Source organism: Candoia aspera, chromosome 2, assembly GCF_035149785.1.
Source record: "Candoia aspera isolate rCanAsp1 chromosome 2, rCanAsp1.hap2, whole genome shotgun sequence".
In the NCBI taxonomy this organism is placed as follows: Eukaryota; Metazoa; Chordata; class Lepidosauria; order Squamata; family Boidae; genus Candoia; species Candoia aspera.
In genome coordinates, this window is record NC_086154.1 from 210,651,107 (window position 1) to 210,674,387 (window position 23,281).

Sequence of the window (23,281 nt, forward strand, 5' to 3'; positions counted from 1 at the left end):
TTCCAGAGTAACTGGAAATGTTTTAATGAGTTATTTATTTATTTTAGAAATCTATTTCCTACATTTCAGGCATTTATAGAAATAACCGTTAGTGGTCAGAAAATGCCTGTATTTCCGCTTGGTTATTGGCTTTATCAGATTAAGAAGGAATAGAATGAAAGTGTTTCCTATTAGCTTTACATATAGACAACACCATATCAAGAGCATCTTCCATCAGTAGACAGGCAGTTGGGAAAATGTAGGTCGCTCTTTTGCAGTGTATTGGTAATGCTTTATAGATAAAACAGATGGCGGAGTAGCAGTGTTATAACCAGTAGACCATCTGACCATCCCTGGTCAGACCATCTCTGTTCTCTCTTACTTCATTGGGATTAGTTGAAAAAATGTGAAATTGAAGAATGGGAAGAACATGGTTGCACTTTAACATACATCTCTTTATTCATACCAGTTTTGTCAGCCTGAGCAGCCATCCTCTGAACCCCTTCTTTAAAGAAAAAATAATTTTGGTTCTGTGTTCTGAGCTAAAAAGGAATTCCATTAGTCTGCTTGAGATAATATTAGGCAACCATTTTACATACAAAGCAAGAAACAGTTGCATGATTAAAGTGCCTTTAAGAATTCCAGAAAGTGTCTCAATAAAAAGTTACTACAGTGTATGAAAATAGCAAATGAAGTAAACAAGGGGGGAGGTGGGGTGGAGAAAATTTTTTTAATCAGCTGATTTTTTTTCCCCCTTGGCTTTAAAACTCTTGGAGATACAGATAAATTGCAGAGCAGTCCTTTAAATGTCCACTAAGTTTAAATGTCCTTTGATCCTAAGGAAGGTGTTCCCAAAATAAGTGAGTATAAGATTGCCAGGGGTAACCTAATGCTGCAAAGAACCTGTAAGCTGAATAGAGATACTTGAATATCATGCAGGGGGTGAAAAATATTTTATGCGTGCGTGTGTATTTATGTGTTTATGTGCTGGATAGGAACAGTGTTTCTTAATAAATCTTGAAATTAACTTTGGATAATGACGCATGTGCAGACCAAAGAGATGCCATTTTAGATTTACATTCTGCAAATAAAATGTATGTAGCCTGAAGAGCAAAAGAGACTTCTTTCATCCTCAGTACTTTTACGGTATTTCCCTTTGGTACATACAAGCAGACATCGCTGTGCACCAGCACACATATTTTGGAGAAGCAGCTTTATGCTCTATTGCATTGTTCTATAAAAAAAAGTCTTGTTTTCTTTATTGCCCTTATCTATTACATCTATAAAATTTATTTAAGCAGTGCCAAATCTCTCTTTCGAGCCCTGCTTCTAAGACAATAACCTCTGTCAAACTGTTGCAAGGAGATTTGTTGGATATGACTGTTCATTAAATTGCAAAGAGCTGAAGATAAAGCTGGCTGTTGGGAACCGATGGGGATTGCAGATAGATGTTAGCTAAGAAACAACTGGGTCTTGTCGATTTGTTCTTACTCTAGTCTTGCTTTGATGCTATTTTACTGTTTATTTTTTTTAAAAACCACTCTACATCTTTGCTGATATCAGGGCAATGTAAAGAGATTATGACTACTCAAAACAATATTTACTAATACAAGGGAAAAAAATAAAGGAGAGGGAACAACAAAACAAAATCTCACTTAAAATATTAGGCAACAGAAAAAAATGTAGAAATATTGTGATCCCCATCATTAGTTAACCTTCTGTGGGAAGAATATTCCACAAGTAGGAGTTGCCCAAAACTCTTTCCCTTATAGATGTAAAACATATTGAAAGTACTTATAGAAGAGCCTAAGATACAAGTCGGCAAACATAAAAATCATTTTGTTGTATATTTGGATTTCTAACTGTTGGGTATTTTCCAGAACCTTGAATTGAACTTGGAAATAAGTGAACACCCTCAAACATTTTTTGAGTCTGTATAACATAATTCTGTCTAATGTATTTAGAATTTGGGGAGTGATATTCTAGTTACCTGATTCTTCCAGATCAAATGTGGTCAAATGTGTATTAGCAATAAAGGGAATCATAATAGATATAGCAACTTTGTTCTTTGGTGATCGTGTGCACATCTTTAGGTTTTGTTTTGTTTTTCATATTTGGAATACTGTGTATACCTCCAAGCTTGTGGGATTTGAACATCATTATTTTAACTTAAATGTAATCTCTAAATTAGAGATTGTATCTTACATAGAATAGCATGAACATACTTGCGATAAAACTCATCTTTAGTTGTATTTGTGGCTTACTGGCCAAAATATGCCAAAATACTTTGATGCTATCTTTACCTTTAGCAGGGAGTACGGCACATGACTAAGGCTAGTGATGAAGTCCACACCTTCTCTCTTACTAGAAAGCATGAAAATCTTGATCAGCAGTGGAGGTCAATACATATGAACTCTTGTGGTGATGATGACCATGGCATTTGGGAAATTTTACACACAATGTAACAGGAATAAATAAGGAGCATAGATTTTAGAATTAAGGAAAAAGAAAAATAGAAACAGAATTCTGTGGAATTACACTATTGGGAGGAATGAAAAAGAATGGTGGAATAGTGAAGAGAAAGAAATTATGGATGAGAAGGTGCTTAGAGAATAATAGAAAGATTGTGGCAAAAAATAAGGATGAGGGGCAGAAGTTGTACAATAAAGAAAAAAAGCTACCTGTAGTGAATGTAGTCAAATTGAGCAATTAATGGTATTAAAAGAGGAGGAAAAAATTAAGTGTGATGTTGATGGAAATAACGATTAGTTTTGGAAGTGGGTGAAGAAGACTAAACAAGGAACCTTCAATAGAAGAATGAAATTAAAAATAAAAGTGATGAAAAGATTTGGGATGACACGTAGAGAATGGTTGAAAGAAGTGTTTTAGAGATTTGTATGAGAATAATAATTGAATAAATTTGAAACAAATGTTATATATGTTTGTATCCAAGAAAAAGTGTATGGCGACTGAATCACAAATGTAAGAATGTTGAAATATGGCAAGGCTGCAGATGGAGGTTTTGTAACTGTTGAAATGTTAAAATATTGATGTGGTTTGCTTATGGAGTAGCTCTGTGACTTGTTCAAAATATGTGTGAGCATCTGTGCCTGATGATTATAACTGTTCCCCAATACAAAGGGGAAATATAGTAAGACTGAATGGGAAAACTTCAGGGGAATTAGTTTTTTTAATGAGCTTACAAAGGTATTTGGCAGAATTTTGATAAAAAATGTGCAAAAGTGCAATGAGCCAAATGTGGGAATTGTACAGTTTTATGCCAGGCAGGGATTTTTCTTATTTAGCAGATCACTGAGAAATGTATGAATGTGAGAAAAAAATTGCATGTTGATATAGAAAAAGCATATGATAAAGTGAATTGTTTGAATTACGCAATGTGAAGTTTGGTTGGCCAATGCAATAAGAACAACTTCCATTGGAGTGAATAAGTCAGAACTAAATGATTAATAAAAGTAAATTGAATGCTTAGTGAATGGTTCAGCATTGAGCAGGGAATATGGCAAGGTTGTTTAATATATTTACAGATACATGTTTAAGGAATACTTGAGGTGATGGTACAGCTGTGTTGACTGGAATTCCAAATGACTTTTGTATGTAGAAGATCCTGTGTTGGCTGAATACCCAATGAGTTGCAGCAAATGTTAGATCAATTGCAAGATAACAAACAGCATTAATCTGAAAATTAATGTATAAAAAACTAAGATGGTTATGGCTGACAGGGAAAAATGGAGTGAACAATTGCAAATTATAATAGATGGCAAAAAATTAGAGCAGTAGATGAATGTACGTACCTTGTTAAAATGTATACTAAAATGGGAAAATGGAGAAAACTTATGATGTGGAAATGCTGTAGAATGGTAATTGGTAGTTTGTGGTCTGTTCTAAATAATTAATGTTGTCAAACAAAGTGAAAATGGCTGTGTATAAGAGCATGTCTGTTCCCACTTTGTTACATAGAATTGAGATTTGGGTATTTCAAGGAAAAACATAAAATTAAGTGGAATGTAATGGGAATGGATTACTTATGTGGTGAAATTAAAAAAAAATCTTGGTCAGGAATGAATGGGTGTTGAATAAAAGTAGATTGAATTAAAAAAGGCCTGTGATCAGTATGAAAGATGTGTGTTCAGGTGGTTTAGTTACATGAGAGAGTGAATGAGGATCGAACTGAAAAACAAATATTTGAAGGAAGAGTGAATGTGTCAAGTTCTAGGGGGAAACCATGAAAGTTGTGGTTGGTTGGAGATGATGAAATCCTCAAAAAAGAGAAATTTAAAGAACAAAAAGTAATGTGCCAAGCAGTGTATGGATCCTAGTGAAAATTGGGATGTTTCAAAAATACAAAGTTATTGAAAGGTATACTGAATAGTATTGGTATGGATTTGCTTATACTTCCTTGCCTTACTTTATCCCATTAATATTTATCACTCCTTTTCTTAGCCAAAAACATGATGTGTGTGTATGTATCTGTATGTATTTGTGCCTAATGCATGACAGAGAATAAGCAAACATGAATGAAGGTTTATCTGTTGTAGTTCTTTACTACTTGAAGTTCTGTAGATCAAAAAGTGCTCCACTTTACAAGCGTTTGGGCCTAGACTTAGGTTCTCCGGCTTGGTAGGGTTGGTTGGTTGGTTTTGTTTTGTTGGCCTTACAGACTGACCATTTACTCCCACCTTCTGCTTCCCGTTGTTTAACTAGCTACCAATCCATCAAACCACAGAGATGTACTTTGCTTTCTTTTCCTTCAAAGTCCAAGATAATTGATTTTTAGAATGGCTGCATCTGATTTCTGACAAATGATCAATAGCTATCTTTATTTCAGGACAGGAATGACAATCACTTGCTTCTGCTTATTTCACATTTGGGGTCCTGTTAGACTCCCATATTTAATTTTAACCTGTCAGAGATTGCAGATTAATCAAAACACAATTGAAGTTAAAACATTACTGAGTAATGTAATAGATCTTACAAACAGTAGTTGAATGTTTAACATAGTGTTCAATATGCTGTGTACCTTTAAAATCTGCAATTTATAAAGGATATATAAGATTAATAAAGCATGCACAATTAATTGCTTATTATCAGTGAATATATCTTGCTGGAGTCCTAACCTGCTTTCCCATCATTAGTTACTGTGTTATTTGGGGGGATTTTGTAGAACACAGTGTATTATGGGAGGCATACCTGAAAAGGCACAGATTCAGGAGACCCCATCAGTTGGCAATAAGAACTAGAGAAAAAAATATTTGCATGAAAGAAAAAGCATCAGAATCTGTAAAGGTATATTTTTCACTGCTTCCATTACTTGAGAGATGAATTTTTCATGTATAGAAAGCTGTATTTTTTTAAATCAAATCTGCACAATAATTAATTTATTTATGCAAAAACACAGCCCTGATAAGTTCTTGAAGTTATAATGTAGACTGTTTTTTGTGTAGATTTATTTTAGTGATATGGCACAGGAATTATGAGTGGTATAAACATTTATTGGACCATGATGCAGGTATTCTATGTCAGTAGCTTTGGTTGTCGGTTTATCTTCATGCTGAGTTCATTATTAAGGACTGTTTCTGCCTTACATCATCGTCACATGTCTTGTTCTCTAACTCATTGTTATTTAAGATTTCATTAGCCAAAACCAGGCCTTACAATGGTTTTGCTTTATTTTATATATTCTTCTAAACTTGTTCGAAATAGTTCAATTGCTTCAAATATTTATTTAGTTATGAAATGTATACACTGTCTTAATCCAACTGGATTGTTATCTGTTCAAGAAATGAAATATATGTCCAATTTTATTGTTTGTTTTCTTTTTTTTTTAGCAATAAATACTGGTATCTCAGTTTCAGTCAGTAAATAGAGGTTCCTTAATCTTTTTGGGCGTAGTGAGTATATTTAGAATTTTGTGACCACATTCAGCATAGTCTCCCAAAATGATTATCTGCATAAAATACTCATTAACTGAGCAAATTCCTGAAAAATTCTACCAAAGTTCAAGCCAAGATGGCAGAAAGGTGACCGCTTATACTCAAACTATTTCCAGTCTTGTAAAATCAAAACTGTTTAATTAAAAACTTATCTAGTTAGGTTAAAAGTGATAAGGCTCAGAGACAAGAACTTAGCCATTCAACTCACTACCCAGCCAGGGTATGTTCTGATCTCCAGATGTCAGATTTTATATGTACCATATACTCTGAGCACTAACATACAACAGAATACTAATTCTAAGAAGATAAAGTGGTGAGGCAAATTAACATAAATGTATGAAACACATGCGCAAATCTTTTCCCCATTAAAAAAAAAAAACTGCATACACCCTGCACAAAACACCAACAATATACCATGCAATGACAGGACAATATATGCCATGTTCAGCACCTCTATATGTAACAAATAAACACTGCACAAAATATCCTCTTTGCTTACCCCCACCCCAGAATACACTCTACAATTATTTCTAGACATCTCTTCCCCCCCGCCACCACCCCTTGGTTTCATATGTTCTGCCAAGTCCCCCCACCCCCCACCCCTGCTAGGTATCTGATCAGATTTCAAAACAAAGCACCAAGCTGAGGCTACCTCCTAATTTTATTCTCTAACAATATCACTGAGACATTTTTGGAAATAAAGATGGCACAGGAGACTGAAGCTTTCTTTGAAGCATGCCACCTTTCCACTTAAAGTAATAAGAATAATATAATTAAAAATATCTAGTAAGAAATCAAGAGGGCACGGCGTCTAGCTGACGCCAAGGGAATTTTCCATGGGAACATTGAGGGCAGGAAGAGGAAAATAATAAGAAGAATGTGAACAATAGGAGTTGGGCCTAATGCAGGGAAGCTGTAAAACCTGTCAAGAAAAGTGATTGATTGGCTCTTGCATTCCAGTCCCTAGTGCAAAGCAATAATGTTCCTGCCTCTTTGGAGACAGTTTTATGTGCCACTTGGGGTCACCGCTTATCAGACGGACGGGGCCAACATTTCAAATGAGGCTAAAGTGCAGTCGATAATTCAGATGAATTTGTGCATGTGGCCCCAAAGTGAAACAAGTCAAAGCACTTTACACTGATAGTGATATTTGAGCATAAATATGAGTTACTGAGGAGTGTAGACCCACAATTTGTAGCTGATTTCATTTGGGATAGAAAATGGTAGATTTAAAAAAGAAATCTGAGAAATCTGGAGCCTGCCCTTAGAGTCTAAAATAGTTTTGGCCTCATTCTATTCAGGTTAAAGGTAGACTAGGTTTACTGTGTGTACAACAGAAAGGAAACTGTATTAGCTCCATAGATCACTGCAGGTCAAGGAAAGTTCAAGTCAATGTGCTCCTAATAAAAAAAAAAAAGCAATCAGCTCAATGTGCTGGGGGGAAAATACAAGAAAATTGACCATTTAATTTCAAGGAAATGAAAAGGAAGTATTTTGAGTTTGCTGTTGGTTTTATCGGAACAGCCTCCCAGTATATTGCTTTACTATGGAAAAACCACATGATATACTTTGTTTTTACTTCCTGGTAAAGAAGATAACCACAGAAAACCTGCTTAGAAAACCTGCTTAGACATTATAATAGTGGCACCAATTTAGTTTGTTTATACTTACAGCAACAGGTAATTTTCTTGCTCTCAGTAAGCTACCTGTTTCCAGTAGAAGCTAGCTAAGGATGGGAGGTGTCATTATTTACAGTGAAGTAGGCTTATTAAAGGACCAAATCTTTCAAAATGCTTGAATACGTTTCAGCTTCTCTGACACAATATAATATCTTTAAAGTGTAGAAAGAGTTAGGAAAAGAATCACTGCTTTTGGCTTCTAAAAAACCTAACAGGACTTCAAAGAGCCATTTGAGATCTAGTTTTCTTCTAACATAATAGATTTGCTTGACCTCTTTTTTTGTTTCTGTGACTTTTATTTCAAGAAAGGCTAGTATTTGAGTACAAATTGCATTGCCTGGATTCATGGATACTTTAATGGGTTTAAAAGACATAAAACTCACAAGAGCAGTGCTTTTTTTCTTTCTTTCTTTCTTTTCTTTACCAGACACAGATCAAATCAAACTCCTTTGTGACAGATCGTGTAGCATATAAGATCCATAAAAGCTGCTGATATAAAACTATATGTTCAGCCAAGGAAAACAAACCGCACAATATTCTTTTTTTTTTTTACCATCATATAATCTATAAATACATAGATTGTATTATAAATATAAGACCAGATTCTTACTACCATAGGGCACAGTTCTTATGCAACTGCTGGCTCCCATTTTCTGGCATGCTGCATGTGAATGATGCAGAAACATTCCTGAGACTACCCTTGTCTTCCTTTTGATTCCAGTGATCAGCCCGTCATTTGCTATAATGAAAATGCAAGTATTTGCATACTGTTGTGAAGGATGTGTGTTATGTGTGAAGAACAGAGGAGGGAATGGGACACTCTGTAATCAACTGTTGTAATGGACTAAAAGTAGTAATGTACACATCAGTACCTTTTGTGGCCTAATTCTGATTGGTAGAGAATAAAATATGAATGCATAATTTGAACATGCAACAGTCCACAAAGGACCATTACAGTAAATGATAAATTGATAAAAGTTCAAGGTAAAAATTAAATATATTCAGATTTCCATAATTTTACTTAAGGATTTCACTCTGGAACCTTTAGGCTACTGGCAAAATAGTGTATCATAGCAGTTGAATTGAAAAGGATGCAATTAAAATAAAGCTGGTTTTAAAATAAAGCCTTTTTAAAGCTGTTCCTCATTTGTTAAGGGTATATCAGCTTAGGTATTTTTGCCATTCCTAACCTCTTCAAAGTGGAGACAATAATGTCTTTAAACAGTATGTGAAATGTAATGCACACTTGCATATTGGGAAAATGTAGCTCAGTGACTTTCACTGTTTTTCAGCTGCTGTTTTAAATTGCTGTTTTAAATTCCATTGAGTGGAATAATAAAGGAGTGATCATGTCTAGTAGTTGGCCTTTGTAAAGAGTGACTGGTTAAGAGGCTTTATGATTTACAGAGGCCACAGCTGGCTGCCAACCAAGCTGCAGGAATGTATTCTCTCTTGGGTCTGGTAGCTAGAGATGAAAAGGACCCCAGAGCTGGCACAAAAGCAAATAAAATGCTTTGACTTTAAATAAAGCATCATAATTTATATGAGGCTCTGTGTTTCAGTCCCAATGAGATACATGGATCAGCAGCAGCTTTTGGAGGTTGTTCTTATCTAGCTGTCTGATCCCACTGTATTTTGATAACCATATCCTGAAATAGACAGCATTTTTACCTCCTTCTGCTGTCTCCATTCCTCTATCCCCGCTTTCTCGTTTTCTTATTTCAAGGAACAGAATCTACTCCTTCCTCCTAATGTTTCATTATCTGTTGGACATTTTCCTATTGTTCACACCTGGCAGCCTTTTATAGCCATAGAAAACAGTGGGAGAGTAATTGCCAAATACACCTTGAGGTTTATTTACTTATGGTTTACATATGCCCTTCCTGCTGAGTTCTTTCTAAGCTTATCACTGTTTTCAGAAAACAAAGAACTAACAATATCATTTTAGAAGATAGTATGCAAGGTTGGATGGTATACAAAGCTCTGTCTGGAAGTTTAGAAGATTTTTTTTGTTGTTTCGGTATTTTAAAATATGAGCTTAAATGTGTAACTTGATGAGTATGTGCCTGATATGAAACTGGTTCAGTGTATCCTCTTGAGAGCTGTTCCTCTTTGAAATTTTTAAAGAACAGCATTCTTGGAGAGATAGGAAAAGAAAAGTAAAATAATTACTATATTTGTAAAGCTAGAAATTGAAGGCACTGGAACAGAAATGTAAACTGAATCAAGATGGAAGACTTAATTTCCTTCCAGTTTCAACAATCTTTCTAGGGTCCACATGAACTGAAAATGTTGGTACATTAAAGTGGTAGAAGAGAGAATCCATAATGCTGTATGCAGTATACTATGCCCCTTGGCAAAAGAAGAGGATTACCCTGCATTTAGCATTATGGATGTCTTATTTTGGAGTGTTTCAGCAGTACTTTTTAAAAAGTATGGGGGCTTTTTAAAGAAATTCCGCAGTATTTTAAAATAATACAGTTTTCTCATCTGTTAGCAGATTAGCAAAAGATTTGCAGTATATTACTTGCAGATGTTTCAAATTAGGAGTGCAGACCATTTTGTATATCAGCTGCTTTGTTGGGCGAAATTGGGATCCTGAGCAGGATCGAAGTCCATAGGGCCGAAGCTAGTTGTTAATTATTTGTCTTTCTGACATGCCCAATTTCTCTTTCTTATGCTGTTTCCCTCTTCTCCTCCCATCTCATCTCTTCCTATGTCAGCTTTCCTCCCTGCCTCACTAACCCCCACCACAGGAAGAATCACTGTGGAGATTTTGAGCATTCAAAAACATGGAGTTTTCTTAAAACAATGTAGAGAATCATTTGACAGTGCTTCACCCTTCAGTATATATGGAAACAGGGTACTCAAACATATTTTTAAAACTAAAAATTATTATACTTTTCAGGATCTAGCTGGATCACTCTGGAACGGTATTTCAGGTTAAAGATGAAGTTTATCATTTTGGGCTTGTTTCAATGTTACCTATGCTATTTCACTGGCATTTTGAAGAGTTCTTTTTTTCTTTTTAGGCTATTAAAAGATTGACAAAGCACCTTTGATTTTCTATGCAACAAATGAGGAATTACAGAATTAAATATGGCTATCAAATATTACTTATGAGTTTCTGGTGCATCAGTGGTATGAACTAAATGTTAAAAATAATAGAAGTAATTAACAACTTTATGCCTCATATATATTTAAGTGATTTATCTATCAGCTGATAAAATGTATACTTGAAAAAAAAAGTAGTATAAAAGTAGTGGAGTAGTGAAAAACTGTTGTGGCATGAATCTGATTTGACCCACAGCACAGCCACATCCAATTTGTATATTTTCCTCCTCACCCCCTGCCAAGCAGAAAAATCATCTGCCTGTCCAGTATAGTCCAAAGAGTGTGAAGTAGAATGGCACTGACTTAAATCTTCTCTCACCAGAAATTCATTTGGTGCTTATTAAAAAGCACTTTTGTCTCTGCCAAGCTTGTACTGGAACCAACCCATTATTTATATTTGTTTAAACTTTGCAGAGTACATCATAAGTGAAAAATATAAGAATTCACTCCAAAATAAACCGTAAAAATAACTTTTTTAAAAAGAACGCATTACACTACCATTGTTCTTTGTTTTTACTCTTTATGCTAAAGAAAACCTTGGTTCAAACATTGAGTGGTACTTCATTCAGAAATGTTGAATTCATGTTGGCCTTTGAAGCCATATTTTCTACTATAATATACAAAAGCAAAAGGCTACTAGAGATGCAAAAGAAGAAAAATGATGAGAGCTTATTTTAGTAGCCTAGGCAGTTCAGTATTGACCAGCTGTCTTCCTGAGAGAGAAATAGATGGCGGTGAATAAGCTAGAGTCTAGTTTTCCAAGAAGCTCAATGATTTTCCCAAATCAATACAACTCATTGGGCTTCAGAACAAAGGCGGCATGGGATGTGACAGTGATGAAAGTGGCCATGTGTTGTTTTGAGTATTAAAGCACAACAGCCCATGGGGAAACAAACCTTTTTGATAATGCTTTTCGTTTCTTTTTTCATGTACTTTAAAATAAATATTTTAGATTGTGACTTCGGTAACCTTACACATTATATAGAATATTACAGATTCTACAACTGTTTTGGTTTGTTACATTTTATTGTACAGTAGTATATACTAAATCATGCAGGTGATGATGCTTATTATTTTATGCAAAGCAAACAGATTATGTAGAACATCTGTTAAAAGGTAACTTATTTTAAAGTCTTGGCAAAGGGTGCAATAAAATAGGACCCTGAATCTTAGGATTGAGTTTTCCAAAAGAAACTGTTTTGATCAGGCTGTCTGTATTGCCAGTCTATTCATTAGATTATCCTTCAGCCCCTTTATCTTTAAATTCACTGTGTTTTTTGGAATAAAACAACAGCAGTGTGTCTCAAAGGTTTATGGTTGTGGCAGAAATGCACTAGTATATAAAGTGTGTCATTCCAGTGCTTGTTGCTAATCCTGCCCTCTGTCCTTTCCTTCACTTCCATATGTTAGGTGCGGAGATAAAATTTAGGGTGACTAATACTTTTGTTCCAGATGGTTTGAGTACAAGATGTATTTAATGGGTGATTCTTCAGACATAATCACAATACACAGCCTTCTGCTTTTTTACATATATTATTAGTAAGAGGCAAGCAATCCTTTTATAACTAATAACAGAATAAGTAAATTTAATCATGTTAAAAATAGCATGTTTTATTCTGAGTTTCCATGCAAAGAACTGGGTGTGCTAATTTCTACAGGGTAATATAACAAATTGGCAGTGTAGGTTTTCTGACATTTTTGAATTAGGATATAATCTTGATAACTTCCTAGAAATGTTTGTGAAAATCTTTTAAAAATTCTTTTAACCAGTTTGGATCTGCTTTACATGTTTATTTGACTTAAGTTTGTTAAACAAAATAAACACTTCATAATGGATTCGGGAGAAATATTAGAGACCATTTGGTCCAGACAACAGTGTTTTAATATAGGTAGCCAATGTAGCATGTAACTACTGCACTGCAACAGAGTTTACATTTAATTTACCCTAAGGATAACTGAACTTTTTTTGCCTAATAGGCAAAACTATTTAAACTAGCTGTTTTAATTTACCTCACTAGGTTGTTCCAAATATAAAAAGAGGGAGGACAGTGTGTGCCATCTTGAGTATTCTAAGGAAATAAGTACATTTGCAATTTAAAAATTAAGGGATTGTCTTATCATTTGTCTATTTTTTTTCAAGGCAATTTTATATATCAACATTTTTCCTATACTCTTGTGCTGATAATTTATCCCATTCCACTGTCCATCATTTTAGTTTTATGAATAGCTGGCTAATGTACCAATTTCTGATCTAAGATTAGTTTACCTCCTACAAGTATTACCATCATTTTTGATTTACAGAAAACATTCTGTATATTACAACACACATCACTTGGATACTAGAACCATTGTTAATGACTATCATATTGTATAGTTTATATATATATGTATATTTTATATGTAGCAAAATGTTTATTATGTTATGCAAGGTCACTGTTGACTCTTAGCAACCACATGAATAGATTTCCTCCATGACGATCTACCCCTAACCTGGTATTTCAGGTCTTCTAATGGTACACCCATTGCCACTATAACTGAGCCAATCCACCTTGCTGCTGGTTGTCCTCTTCTTCTCTTTCCTTCCAACTTTCCCAGCATTAGGGGCTTTTACCTGTGTGGTGAATCATTTATACAAATTCCGATAACGACACTTAATCCCTAAATTTATCCATTTCAATAATATCGCCAAATGCTATGCTTTGCCCCCAAAGAGTGGTTGCATAGATGGAAAAAAAGTAAAAGGAATATTCCAAAAGAACAATAGTATAGTCACTACAGTTGGCCATGTTTCTGATGTGATGTGATATATCTGAGTTGAGAGTTGGTATCCCCTAATTATTTAATGTATTTAGTTTATCTTGTAGAATTTAGGGTGAGTCAATGAGAACATAGTCAACTTCCATTGGTGCAGTTCTGTCACTTCAGTTGCATATTGCTTTGTCCATCCCACTAGAACTAGCAGAGTGAGCATGCTCTAGGTCCCATCAGTGAACCAGGTCACCTGGTGGACCCCAGGAAGCATGACTTCTCTGTCAGGGCACCTATCGTGTAGAACAGCCTCCCCTGAGATACCGTCAATCCTGACCCTGTTGGCCTTCCAAAAAGCTGTGAAGACTTGGCTCTTCCCCCAGGCTCTGGGGCTGGGATGTTGATGGAGCTCTGGTTTCAGTGTGGTTTGTCCGATAAGCTGATAATGTGATTTTTAGGAGCCTAGACCCAGTTTCTTTTAATGGATCTGTATAGTTGTTTTATTTTTATTTCTGTTCACTGCCCAAAGTCCCTTGAGTAGATGGATGGCTATATACATTTGTTAAATAAATAATATCCCCAACTCCGAATTCTGTTTCTTGATGTGGCATTAGAATACATTTCAGGGAAGAAAACTTATGCTTCTTTTTACCTCCATCAATATTTCAGGCCTTTTGTATTTCTTCAGGGAGGAGTGCTTTTGGTCTTGAGCACTAGCACATATATCTCCCATATTTATTTATTTATTCTAGGTTTATTTCAAACTCTGGTAGAGTTTGCATTGAAAAGTCTGTTAAGAGAGTGTCACTGTCTTAGCCCCTTTCTTCCCTTTTGTTGGGGTAGGGAAAAAGATCTCCTTTGTCTAAGCAATTCTGCAGGTAGAAAAGGCAATCTGCAACATCCAGCAGACTTTGAGCAGTAGGATGCCTTCATCATAAAACAGAAATCCATCTTTTCATTGATAAGAAAAGCTGAACGTTAGAAAATCTGATCATCTTCAGGAAGGTATTACTGTGACGCAGAAGTGGGACAATAAAATGGCTTAAGTATGTGGCATATAGAGCAGAGAGGAACCAGGTTAGAATCTTCTTTATATATATTTCTATCTGCCATCATTGTCTTTCCAGTTCCATGCTTTCTGGTTGAAGCACTTTATTCGCATGATTCACTTCTGCAGTAGATTTTCTGAATTAAATACTCTTACTTCATTGCTTGCATTCTTATGATGGAAAGAGCCAGGGGGCAGGTGTGTGCAAGTGAATCAGTTTTCCTCAAGACTTTCTTTAAAACAGAAGTAAAATATATATCCTTTTAAGCTGTGCTCCCTGAATCAAGGACTTCAGTGATTTCAGTGATTACTTTAATAAAAGCAACTAATACATTTAATACATTGATTATTAGGTTGAATTTTTTTAAAATCAGAAAATACATTCTTTTTTAAAAAAAAATCCATTCGGCAGAAGGAAATTGCTACATCAAAAAATATTCCCTTAAAGTTCAAAGAAATGAAACCAGATTTAAAGTATATGAATATCAAAATACTTAACATTGTTTTAACTGGATTTTTCTCTCTCTGGTGTGTTACTTATTTTCTTATGCGTGTTTAGAATATCTAAGGAGAAGTGTGTTATTTAACTGATTACGGTAGCAGCACATACAAGTACTTGAAAAAAATGCAGTTTGTTTACATTTTGCTGTTGATAATTTTCTAAACTCTTTGTTCTCTGGTCTTTGTAGCAATTCAGATTTTTAGGTTATGATTCTTCTGTGATACTTACATATTTATACCATTTTTAGGTTGTCCCACTCCTGAAGGACTCTGGGTGGTAAATAACAAAGATTAAAATTTAAATGATAAACATCAGAAAAACAAAACAATTGTGATGCCTCCCCATTCAGCTTAGGATAAGGGGGCACTTTTTCTTGTTTCCAGAGAATAAGGAGGGTGGGAGCTATACATAACTCCAGGAGGGGAGAATTCCACAAAGTGGCAGTATAGTGTTGAGAAGGCCTGATTAGCTGAGAACTATTTAACTTTTGGAGATGGATTTCAACAATCCTCAATTTGAATTTTAAAAATATATATATAAATATCCATCCAGATAACTTTGCATCTAAAGCTAACTCAAATTTCTCAGAACTATTCAGAAATTGTTGTTAAAACCTTTAGCTAATAGTTGTGTGATAATTTAGCTTTAATTCCAAATAGTTGTTTTGAGCACATGGGTGTAAACATAGCAACTGTTTGCGACTCTTTAAAGTAGATGCGTGCTTTCACAGGATTATATAGCAGGTTCAGGGGACAGGTCAGCCCCATGATCTTGGGAAAAAGATGTGGTTGCTTTAAAAAGGTGCATACAGATGATATATTCCTATTCCCTCTCTGGCATTAAAACCAAAGTGCTCCTCAGCCCTCCTTCAATCAGATGATTGACCACGAGGAGAAACATGTGCAATCTACAGACCTTTGCCCCATGCACACATGTACTAAATTATTGGCTACGTGCAATATTGCATAATAAGCCTGTGCAAATCATTCAGTGAATGAAGAATATGAAAAGGGCCCCTTAGATGTATTCTTTGAAGCAGCCACAACCACTTGCTTCACTAGGCGTCTTGTTGGAAATCTCATCTGTGTTCAGTCACATATGCCCAGATGATCTTGGGAGAGTCTTGAAGCAGCTGGATTTTCAAGTAGCTGCAGCTGCTTCAAGGAACAAATCTAGTCAGTTTGCATAGGCATATTATGTAGTAGTTCATAATGGCATTAAACTTTATTTGGAGATCAGGCAAATGTATAAAGGATAACCTTATCAGTAACTACTAATTATGATCCTTAGGTCATTTCCAACACATAGACTATATATATATCTATATCTATATCTATATCTATATCTAACTAACCAACCAACCAACTAACCAACTAACTAACTATCCCGCCGTTATTATTTTATAAATAACTCAAGGCAGCAAACATACCTAATACTCCCTCCTCCTCCTATTTCCCCCCCCAACCACAACCCTGTGAGGTGAGTTGGGCTGAGGGTGAAGGTCACCCAGCCGGCTTTCATGCCTAAGGCAGGACTAGAACTCACAAACTCCCGGTTTCTAGACTGTTGCCTTAATATATGGGGAATAGCAGTAGAAGAGTACTGTTGCTCTCATATCCTGCTTGTAGCTTTTTATTTAAAAGCAAATTTGGGTTGGTGTTGTATATTGACACAGAGGAGCAGTATTCAGGTTCTAAGGAACAAAGAGTTTTCCCCATGTACTTAAAAATCAGGTTGCATCATATGGGCAGTGATGCACATATGTAGCTGGCACTTCACGTGGTACTAATTTCTGGCATCAATTGTTCCACCAGATCTCACTTTGTGAAACAATCCTCAGTTTGAATTTTAGGCTAGGAAAGGACCATTTAGAAGAGAATAGGATATTGAGCTGACTTCATTTGGGTGCTTTTTATTTTCAAAATAAGCCATTTGTTAATATTGCTGTATTTAGACATCAGGCAGGGTCTAAATTAGCCAGTCTTTGTTATCTGCTGAAAAGCTTCCAGAAATAGTTACCGCGGTTCACTAATTTAGGTTTAGTTTTTCCATTACTAACCAGATACAGTAGTTGTAACTTATCAGTCCAGATAACAAGGCCAAATTGTTTCTTGGTGTAAATCATAACTTTGCAAGCTATTATTTTGCCAAACAAATAGCATTTTTCTAGATCCAAAGAAGAATTTGAATGCTTGACACAGTGCAGTTGAGCAGACAGTAACCTTTCAAGTTGACAAGCCCAGATAGTGCAAACAAACCAGAATGTAATTACAGAAGTAGGAAGCATTTAAACAAGCCTCTCCTGCTGCTGAGATTATTCCAGGCTCACTCTCTTCCCTTCCCCCTCACCATGTCACTCTCTGCTTCCACAGAACTGTTGTGTTACATCACTGTTTTTCTTTCTTTTCTTTTTGTGCCTCTGCTGCAGTGCTTAGTCCAGCCAATCAGGTGGCAGTATTTCCAGCCTGCCCTGGCCAATCCAGGAGCTGAATTTGAGGGAAATATGAAGCCCTTAGGGAAAGACAATAACAAAGGCCTTTCACTGCAGACAAATGTTAAGTGTCTGTGCAGACTTTTCCTGTTTTTTAATGCTATTATTCCAAGAACGGAGGCCTTGTTGTTTCTTTCATGTTTCTCTTTCAAGTAATTTTAATTATACATTTGTGCTACATCAGAGATTCAGGCACAAAGTGATTTAGCCTGTTGCATCTTAAGCTAAAAAACACATTAACCTTCTAACAATATAAATACATTTCAGCAGTTTAAATGCAGCAGACACACTGAAGAATGTTAAGCAACTGGAAAGGTCTCTGACACCACACACAGTGGCCTGGAGAGCAAATGATGAGAAAAACAGATCCATTCTGCGTCTGTCTGAATGTGTGTTTTTATAGTTTAATCGGGGGGGGGGGTGTTCCCCTCCCTTTCCACTTTTGTTTTTCATTGATAGAAGTGAAATGTATTTTTCCATCTGTTGAGTCCACTACCCTCCAATTGCTTTTAGTTTTACTTTAACAAAGATTTTATCTTCCATATCTGGAGTTTATTTAAAAAAAAAAAAGACCTGAAGTCAGGATATATACCTGATGTAGTGGCCTTCTGTCATTTACAATAACACACTAAAACCATGCAGGGAACCATTTCCCCCCCTCTGATATGCTGTTGAAAATGCTTAAAGGAAATCCCTTCTTCCTTAGTACTTTAGCTAATAGCATTTCAAAATACTTTCCTGCTGTTAAAAGGACCCTGAGGAAATAAGTTGCAGGTTACATGTTTTCTTTACATTGATGTTCTGGTCTGGGGAAAAGGTTGAATGCAAATTAGAAATTACACCGGTGACGTAAATTGAGCCAACAAGCTAGAAACATGAGGCAGGGCTTCATTATTTATTTATTTATACATTATTTCTCAGTTTAAAAGCTGGAATTGTAGCTAGAATACACAAAAGTATAGCATGAGAAAAAAACTTGGTGCCAATTGGTGCTAAATATTTAGAATGAATTTCTTTACAACTAAGTAATATTGTTGCTCTGGGCCTTTTTTTACCATGTCTTTTAATATTATGGAAACAGAATTAATTGTGTGTGTATATCTTCCACATCTGATGGAATAAAGGTATTGTCCACAAGCCTAATTGTTATAAATTGTCTTTATTTGAGGGAACAGTACTGAAGAGAAATCTGATAAGCTTTTCTGTGTTTAATAAAGAATAGTTATTGACATACTGCTTTTTAGTTTGCTTTTTGTTAAATACTGGAAAGTATTTCTAATTCAATTTTTCTAATTTTTCATACTTGGAAGGAATGCCTGGCTATGGTTCAGAAAAATTAAGAGCATCCAATAGTAGTCAATAAGTAATATTTAGGGATATTAATTCTACAGTATAGTATTTATATTTCATGTTGTATCTTTAAAGTAGGCATAATTTCAAATAAATAAACTCTTTTACTGTACTCTCTGAAAAGAAGCCAAATTGTCCATGCCACCTAATGCTTTGTGTACTAGTTACTGGTACTCAGTTTTAATTTCACTAGCGAGCAACAATAATTATGCAGTTTGGTCTAATGGTTAAGGTACCAGACTAGAATCCAGGTGACTGAGAGTTCTAGTTCCTGCTTAGACATGAAAGCCGGCTGGGTGACCTTGGGCCAGTCACACTCTCTCAGCCCAACTCACCTCACAGGGTTGTTGTTGTGGGGAAAATAAGAGGAGGAAGGAACGTTAAGTATGTTTGCCGCCTTGAGTTATTTATAAAAATAATAAAGGTAGGATAGAAAATAAATAATAGCAAAAATTAAGAGATGGCTGTTGCCTTTTTACAGCAGGACATAACAAAAAACATTTCCGTCTCACATTTGTATCTTGATTACTCTCTCATTCTTTGTCTTGCACATACATTGTCCTCTGGGTTTTAAATGGAAGTCACCGAAGCCAATCAAGAGGAAGTTGGTAAACCACAATATGCAAAAGCAAATGAGAATTTAGCTGTTTTTTAAAAATTATTTCTAAACAAAGTCCAAAAATCATTATTCTCATCAACCATGCTTGTTTCTTTTTCATCTGCAGGTGTCCTAGTTGTTAATGTTACTTGGAGGAATAAAACCTACGTTGGAACGTTGCTTGATTGCACAAAACACGATTGGGCTCCTCCCAGGTAAGTAGTTAGGGTGATCTGTATTTTTTTTTCCTGCTTTCTAATCCACATTCTGGCATGAGAACTAGACAGATAATTTTTTTTAAAAAAATTGCATTTCATATAAATGAAACCATATGTGAGAAGAGAAGTAGGCCATGCAGGAGAAATTGTTTATTAGTGTTGCAAATGAGCTCATGTTTTAGGCACTCCCTCTCATGGCTTAAGATCAGGAGGACAGGATATGTAATTGATACCTCCACCTTCCAAAGAGTCCAAGTGCCAACCAGTTGGACCAGATGCAGCAGTCTGTTTTTAATTAGGCATTGTACATACCCCACTCCTCCAAGGGCTGCAGAACGTACCCGTTTTAAAGAGGTTGAAGAGTCAGAGTTGGAGCAGTAAGTCTTGCCAGTATTTTAATGCATGTATTTTGGCTCTTATTTTAGCAAGCAGGCAGATCTTGCCATCAAAATTGGTGGTTTTGCTATTGAATTTCAGCACCGTGATTTAGAAGGGCCACAAGATAAGATCTGTTGTGCCACCTGTAGGCTGATTTGCCCAACCCTTAGCTGAATGAATGAATCTTCTTAAATAAGGACCATTGAATGAAATCCAATATTCAGTGAGTGAAAATGGGAAATGCTTCTCCTGCTTTCTCCCACATCTACTAAGTCTGATTCTAGCATTTTAAGGGGAAAGGAAAGGAGAAAACGCTATGGCGTTAATTAACAATTTTATGTTGTTTACAGCTTTATATTGTTTATCTTTTTATTTGTTTCTGATGTTATTTCACTTTACTGCTTTTGTTTATATGGTTTGTTCTGCTGTTAAATCCTTTAAAAAACAAGAAATACTTTGTAAGAAATAAGCAAATAAATCACCTTGTGCAAGACTTGCATGGCTTATCCTTCTCCCTTTCTTAATTTTAGATGACGTAATGGAAATCTCCTCCTCCTCCTCCTCCTCCTTTCTGTACACTACTGATTTTTTATTTTTTTTTTTTGGTCTGTGTGCCATATACAGTATGCTGGTTTGATATGCCTTTGAGCCAGTTTTTATTAGAATTGATTTGGTTTGATTTTCTCCCATGTACCCAATTCTGATACTTGATTTTATTTATTACAGGTTTTGTGAATCGCCAACAAGTGACCTGGAAATGCGAGGAGGTCGGGGCAGAGGAAAGCGAGCAAGGTCTGCAGCAGCTGTGGCTGCACCTGGGACTGACATTAACTTTACAGAGTCCCGAGGACTACAGAACAAGAACAGAGGTGGTGCCAATGGAAAAGGAAGACGGGGCAGCCTTAATTCTAGTGGCCGCAGGACACCCCCCAACTGTGCCATGGAGGACGTGAAAATTAGCCCTTTGTCCAACAATAAAAGGAAAAACAAGCCACCCATGGAGCTGGACTTGAATTCTAGTTCAGAGGACAACAAATCTGGAAAGCGTGTGCGTACCAATTCTAGAAGCACTCCCACCACTCCCCAAGGGAAGCCAGAGACTACTTTTTTAGACCAAGGCTGCTCTTCTCCAGTGTTGATTGATTGCCCCCATCCTAACTGCAACAAAAAATACAAGCACATTAATGGGTTGAGGTATCATCAGGCTCATGCACATTTGGACCCAGAAAACAAACTGGAATTTGAGCCTGACAGTGAAGACAAAATTTCAGACTGTGAGGAAGCCCTCAGCAATGTGGCACTTGAATGCAGTGACCCAAGCACAAGTTTATCACATTTTGATCAGCTGAAGGGGCCCTTGTCCCCTTGTGCCCTCAGTACCCCTGGAACACCAAAGGGGAAGCGGGAACAGGCCCACAATGGCAGGAATTCTGGCAAAAAGAGGGGCTTGAACAGTGAACTGAACAGCCTCCCGGTTATTTCCAATATGACAGTGACTCTGGAAAACTGTTCGGTGGCAGAAAACAGTTTGGCCAGTGAAATGCCCAAGCTGGAAGCTGAAGGGCTAATAGACAAGAAAAACGGAGGAGAAAAAGACAAAGGCAAAAAAACCAATAACTGCAAAGTAGATAAAAATCTGTCTAAGCTGAAGACTGCCAGACCCATTGCACCAGCTCCAGCTCCAACACCACCTCAGTTAATAGCTATCCCCACGGCAGCCTTTACAACCACCACCACCGGGTCAATATCAGGATTGCCCTCCCTGACAACAACTGTTGTGCAGGCTACACCAAAGAGCCCTCCGCTAAAGCCTATTCAACCAAAGCCCACAATCATGGGAGAGCCGAGCACCGTCAGTCCAGCTCTCACATTACTCAAAGACAAAAAGAAAAAAGAGAAGAGAAAACTGAAGGACAAGGAAAGCAAGGAGACTGGGAGTCCTAAAGTTGATTTGAAGTTGGGAAAATTAGAAGACACCAAGGGGTCTGGGAAAGAGATTACGGGGCATTTTTTAAAGGAACATCTCAGCAAGAATGAAGTGTTAGCTAATGGACTGTCAGAGTCTCAGGAGAGCAGGATGGCAAGCATTAAGGCTGAAGCTGATAAGGTTTACACTTTCACAGACAATGCCCCCAGCCCTTCTATAGGGAGCTCCTCCAGAATGGAATGCAGCCCTTTGGTGAATGGGCAGTCTTCAGTGGCGCCACTGCATGTGTTGACACAGAATGGGGCAGAGGGTGCTGCTGCTAAAACCAACAGTCCCGCTTACTCTGATATCTCCGATGCTGCAGACGATGGTGGTTCTGACAGCAGGTCAGAGGGTGTGAGGTCAAAGGCCAGCTCTCCTTCAGATATTATTTCTAATAAGGACAGTGTTGGAAAAGGACATTCTTCAACCCCAGTACAATTACCCCAAGTAAAAGAGGCTCATTCTCCTTATTACCATGGCTACGATCCTTATTATTCTCCAAGCTACATGCACTCTGGACAGGTCAGCACCCCCGCAGCTGGGAACAGCAGCAATAACCCCCAGGGAATGAAGATCAAAAAGGAGACTGAGGAAGAGGCTGAGAAAAAAGACAAGGCAGAGCCTACAGACTCCAAAAAAAGTGAAGCCGGTCCTACTAATTTGCAGCCTCAACACCAGTCCGTAATAACTCAGAGGCATCCTGCACTTGCCCAGTCACTTTACTATGGCCAGTATGCTTATGGGCTTTACATGGACCAAAAGTCCTTAATGGCCTCTAATCCTGCTTATAGGCAGCAGTATGAAAAATATTATGAAGATCAGAGATTAGCAGAGCAGAAAGTGGCTCAAAGTGGGAGAGAGTGTGAAAGGAAAAATGAGCTCCCCCTGAAAGACCTGGGAAAAGATGACAAGCTGAAAAACATACCCTCTGCTACAATCTCAAAAGCACCTTCAGCTTCTGAGACCAGTAAAAACAACACTAAAATAGGGTCATCAGTCCCTAATAAAACTGAAGAGACAAGCAAATCGCAGATTCTTTCGAATCATCAGCAACAGATTCAGTCCGATAGCTTCAAAGCAAAACAAATGGAAAACCACCAGCTTATAAAGGAGGCTGTGGAAATGAAATCTGTTATGGATTCTATGAAACAAACTGGAGTAGATCCTACTACAAGGTTTAAACAGGTGAGATAGGGGTGGGGGGAATTATTCTAAGCCGAGATTCTAGGACTTTAGGCTGTAATCTTTTGGCGATT

The 23,281-nt window shown here is 36.7% G+C and overlaps 1 protein-coding gene across 2 annotated transcripts in view; it reads left to right on the forward strand.

Moving 5' to 3' along the window:
- The window catches only part of ZNF608 (zinc finger protein 608), a 113,614-nt gene that overhangs the window by 81,442 nt on the left and 8,891 nt on the right, over positions 1-23,281 (forward strand). For both annotated transcript variants that reach the window (XM_063295281.1, XM_063295282.1), the window contains exons 3-4: positions 19,588-19,675; positions 20,783-23,210. In XM_063295281.1, the coding sequence (XP_063151351.1) occupies positions 19,588-19,675; positions 20,783-23,210 (2,516 nt within the window). The remainder of the gene's footprint in view (positions 1-19,587; positions 19,676-20,782; positions 23,211-23,281) is intronic.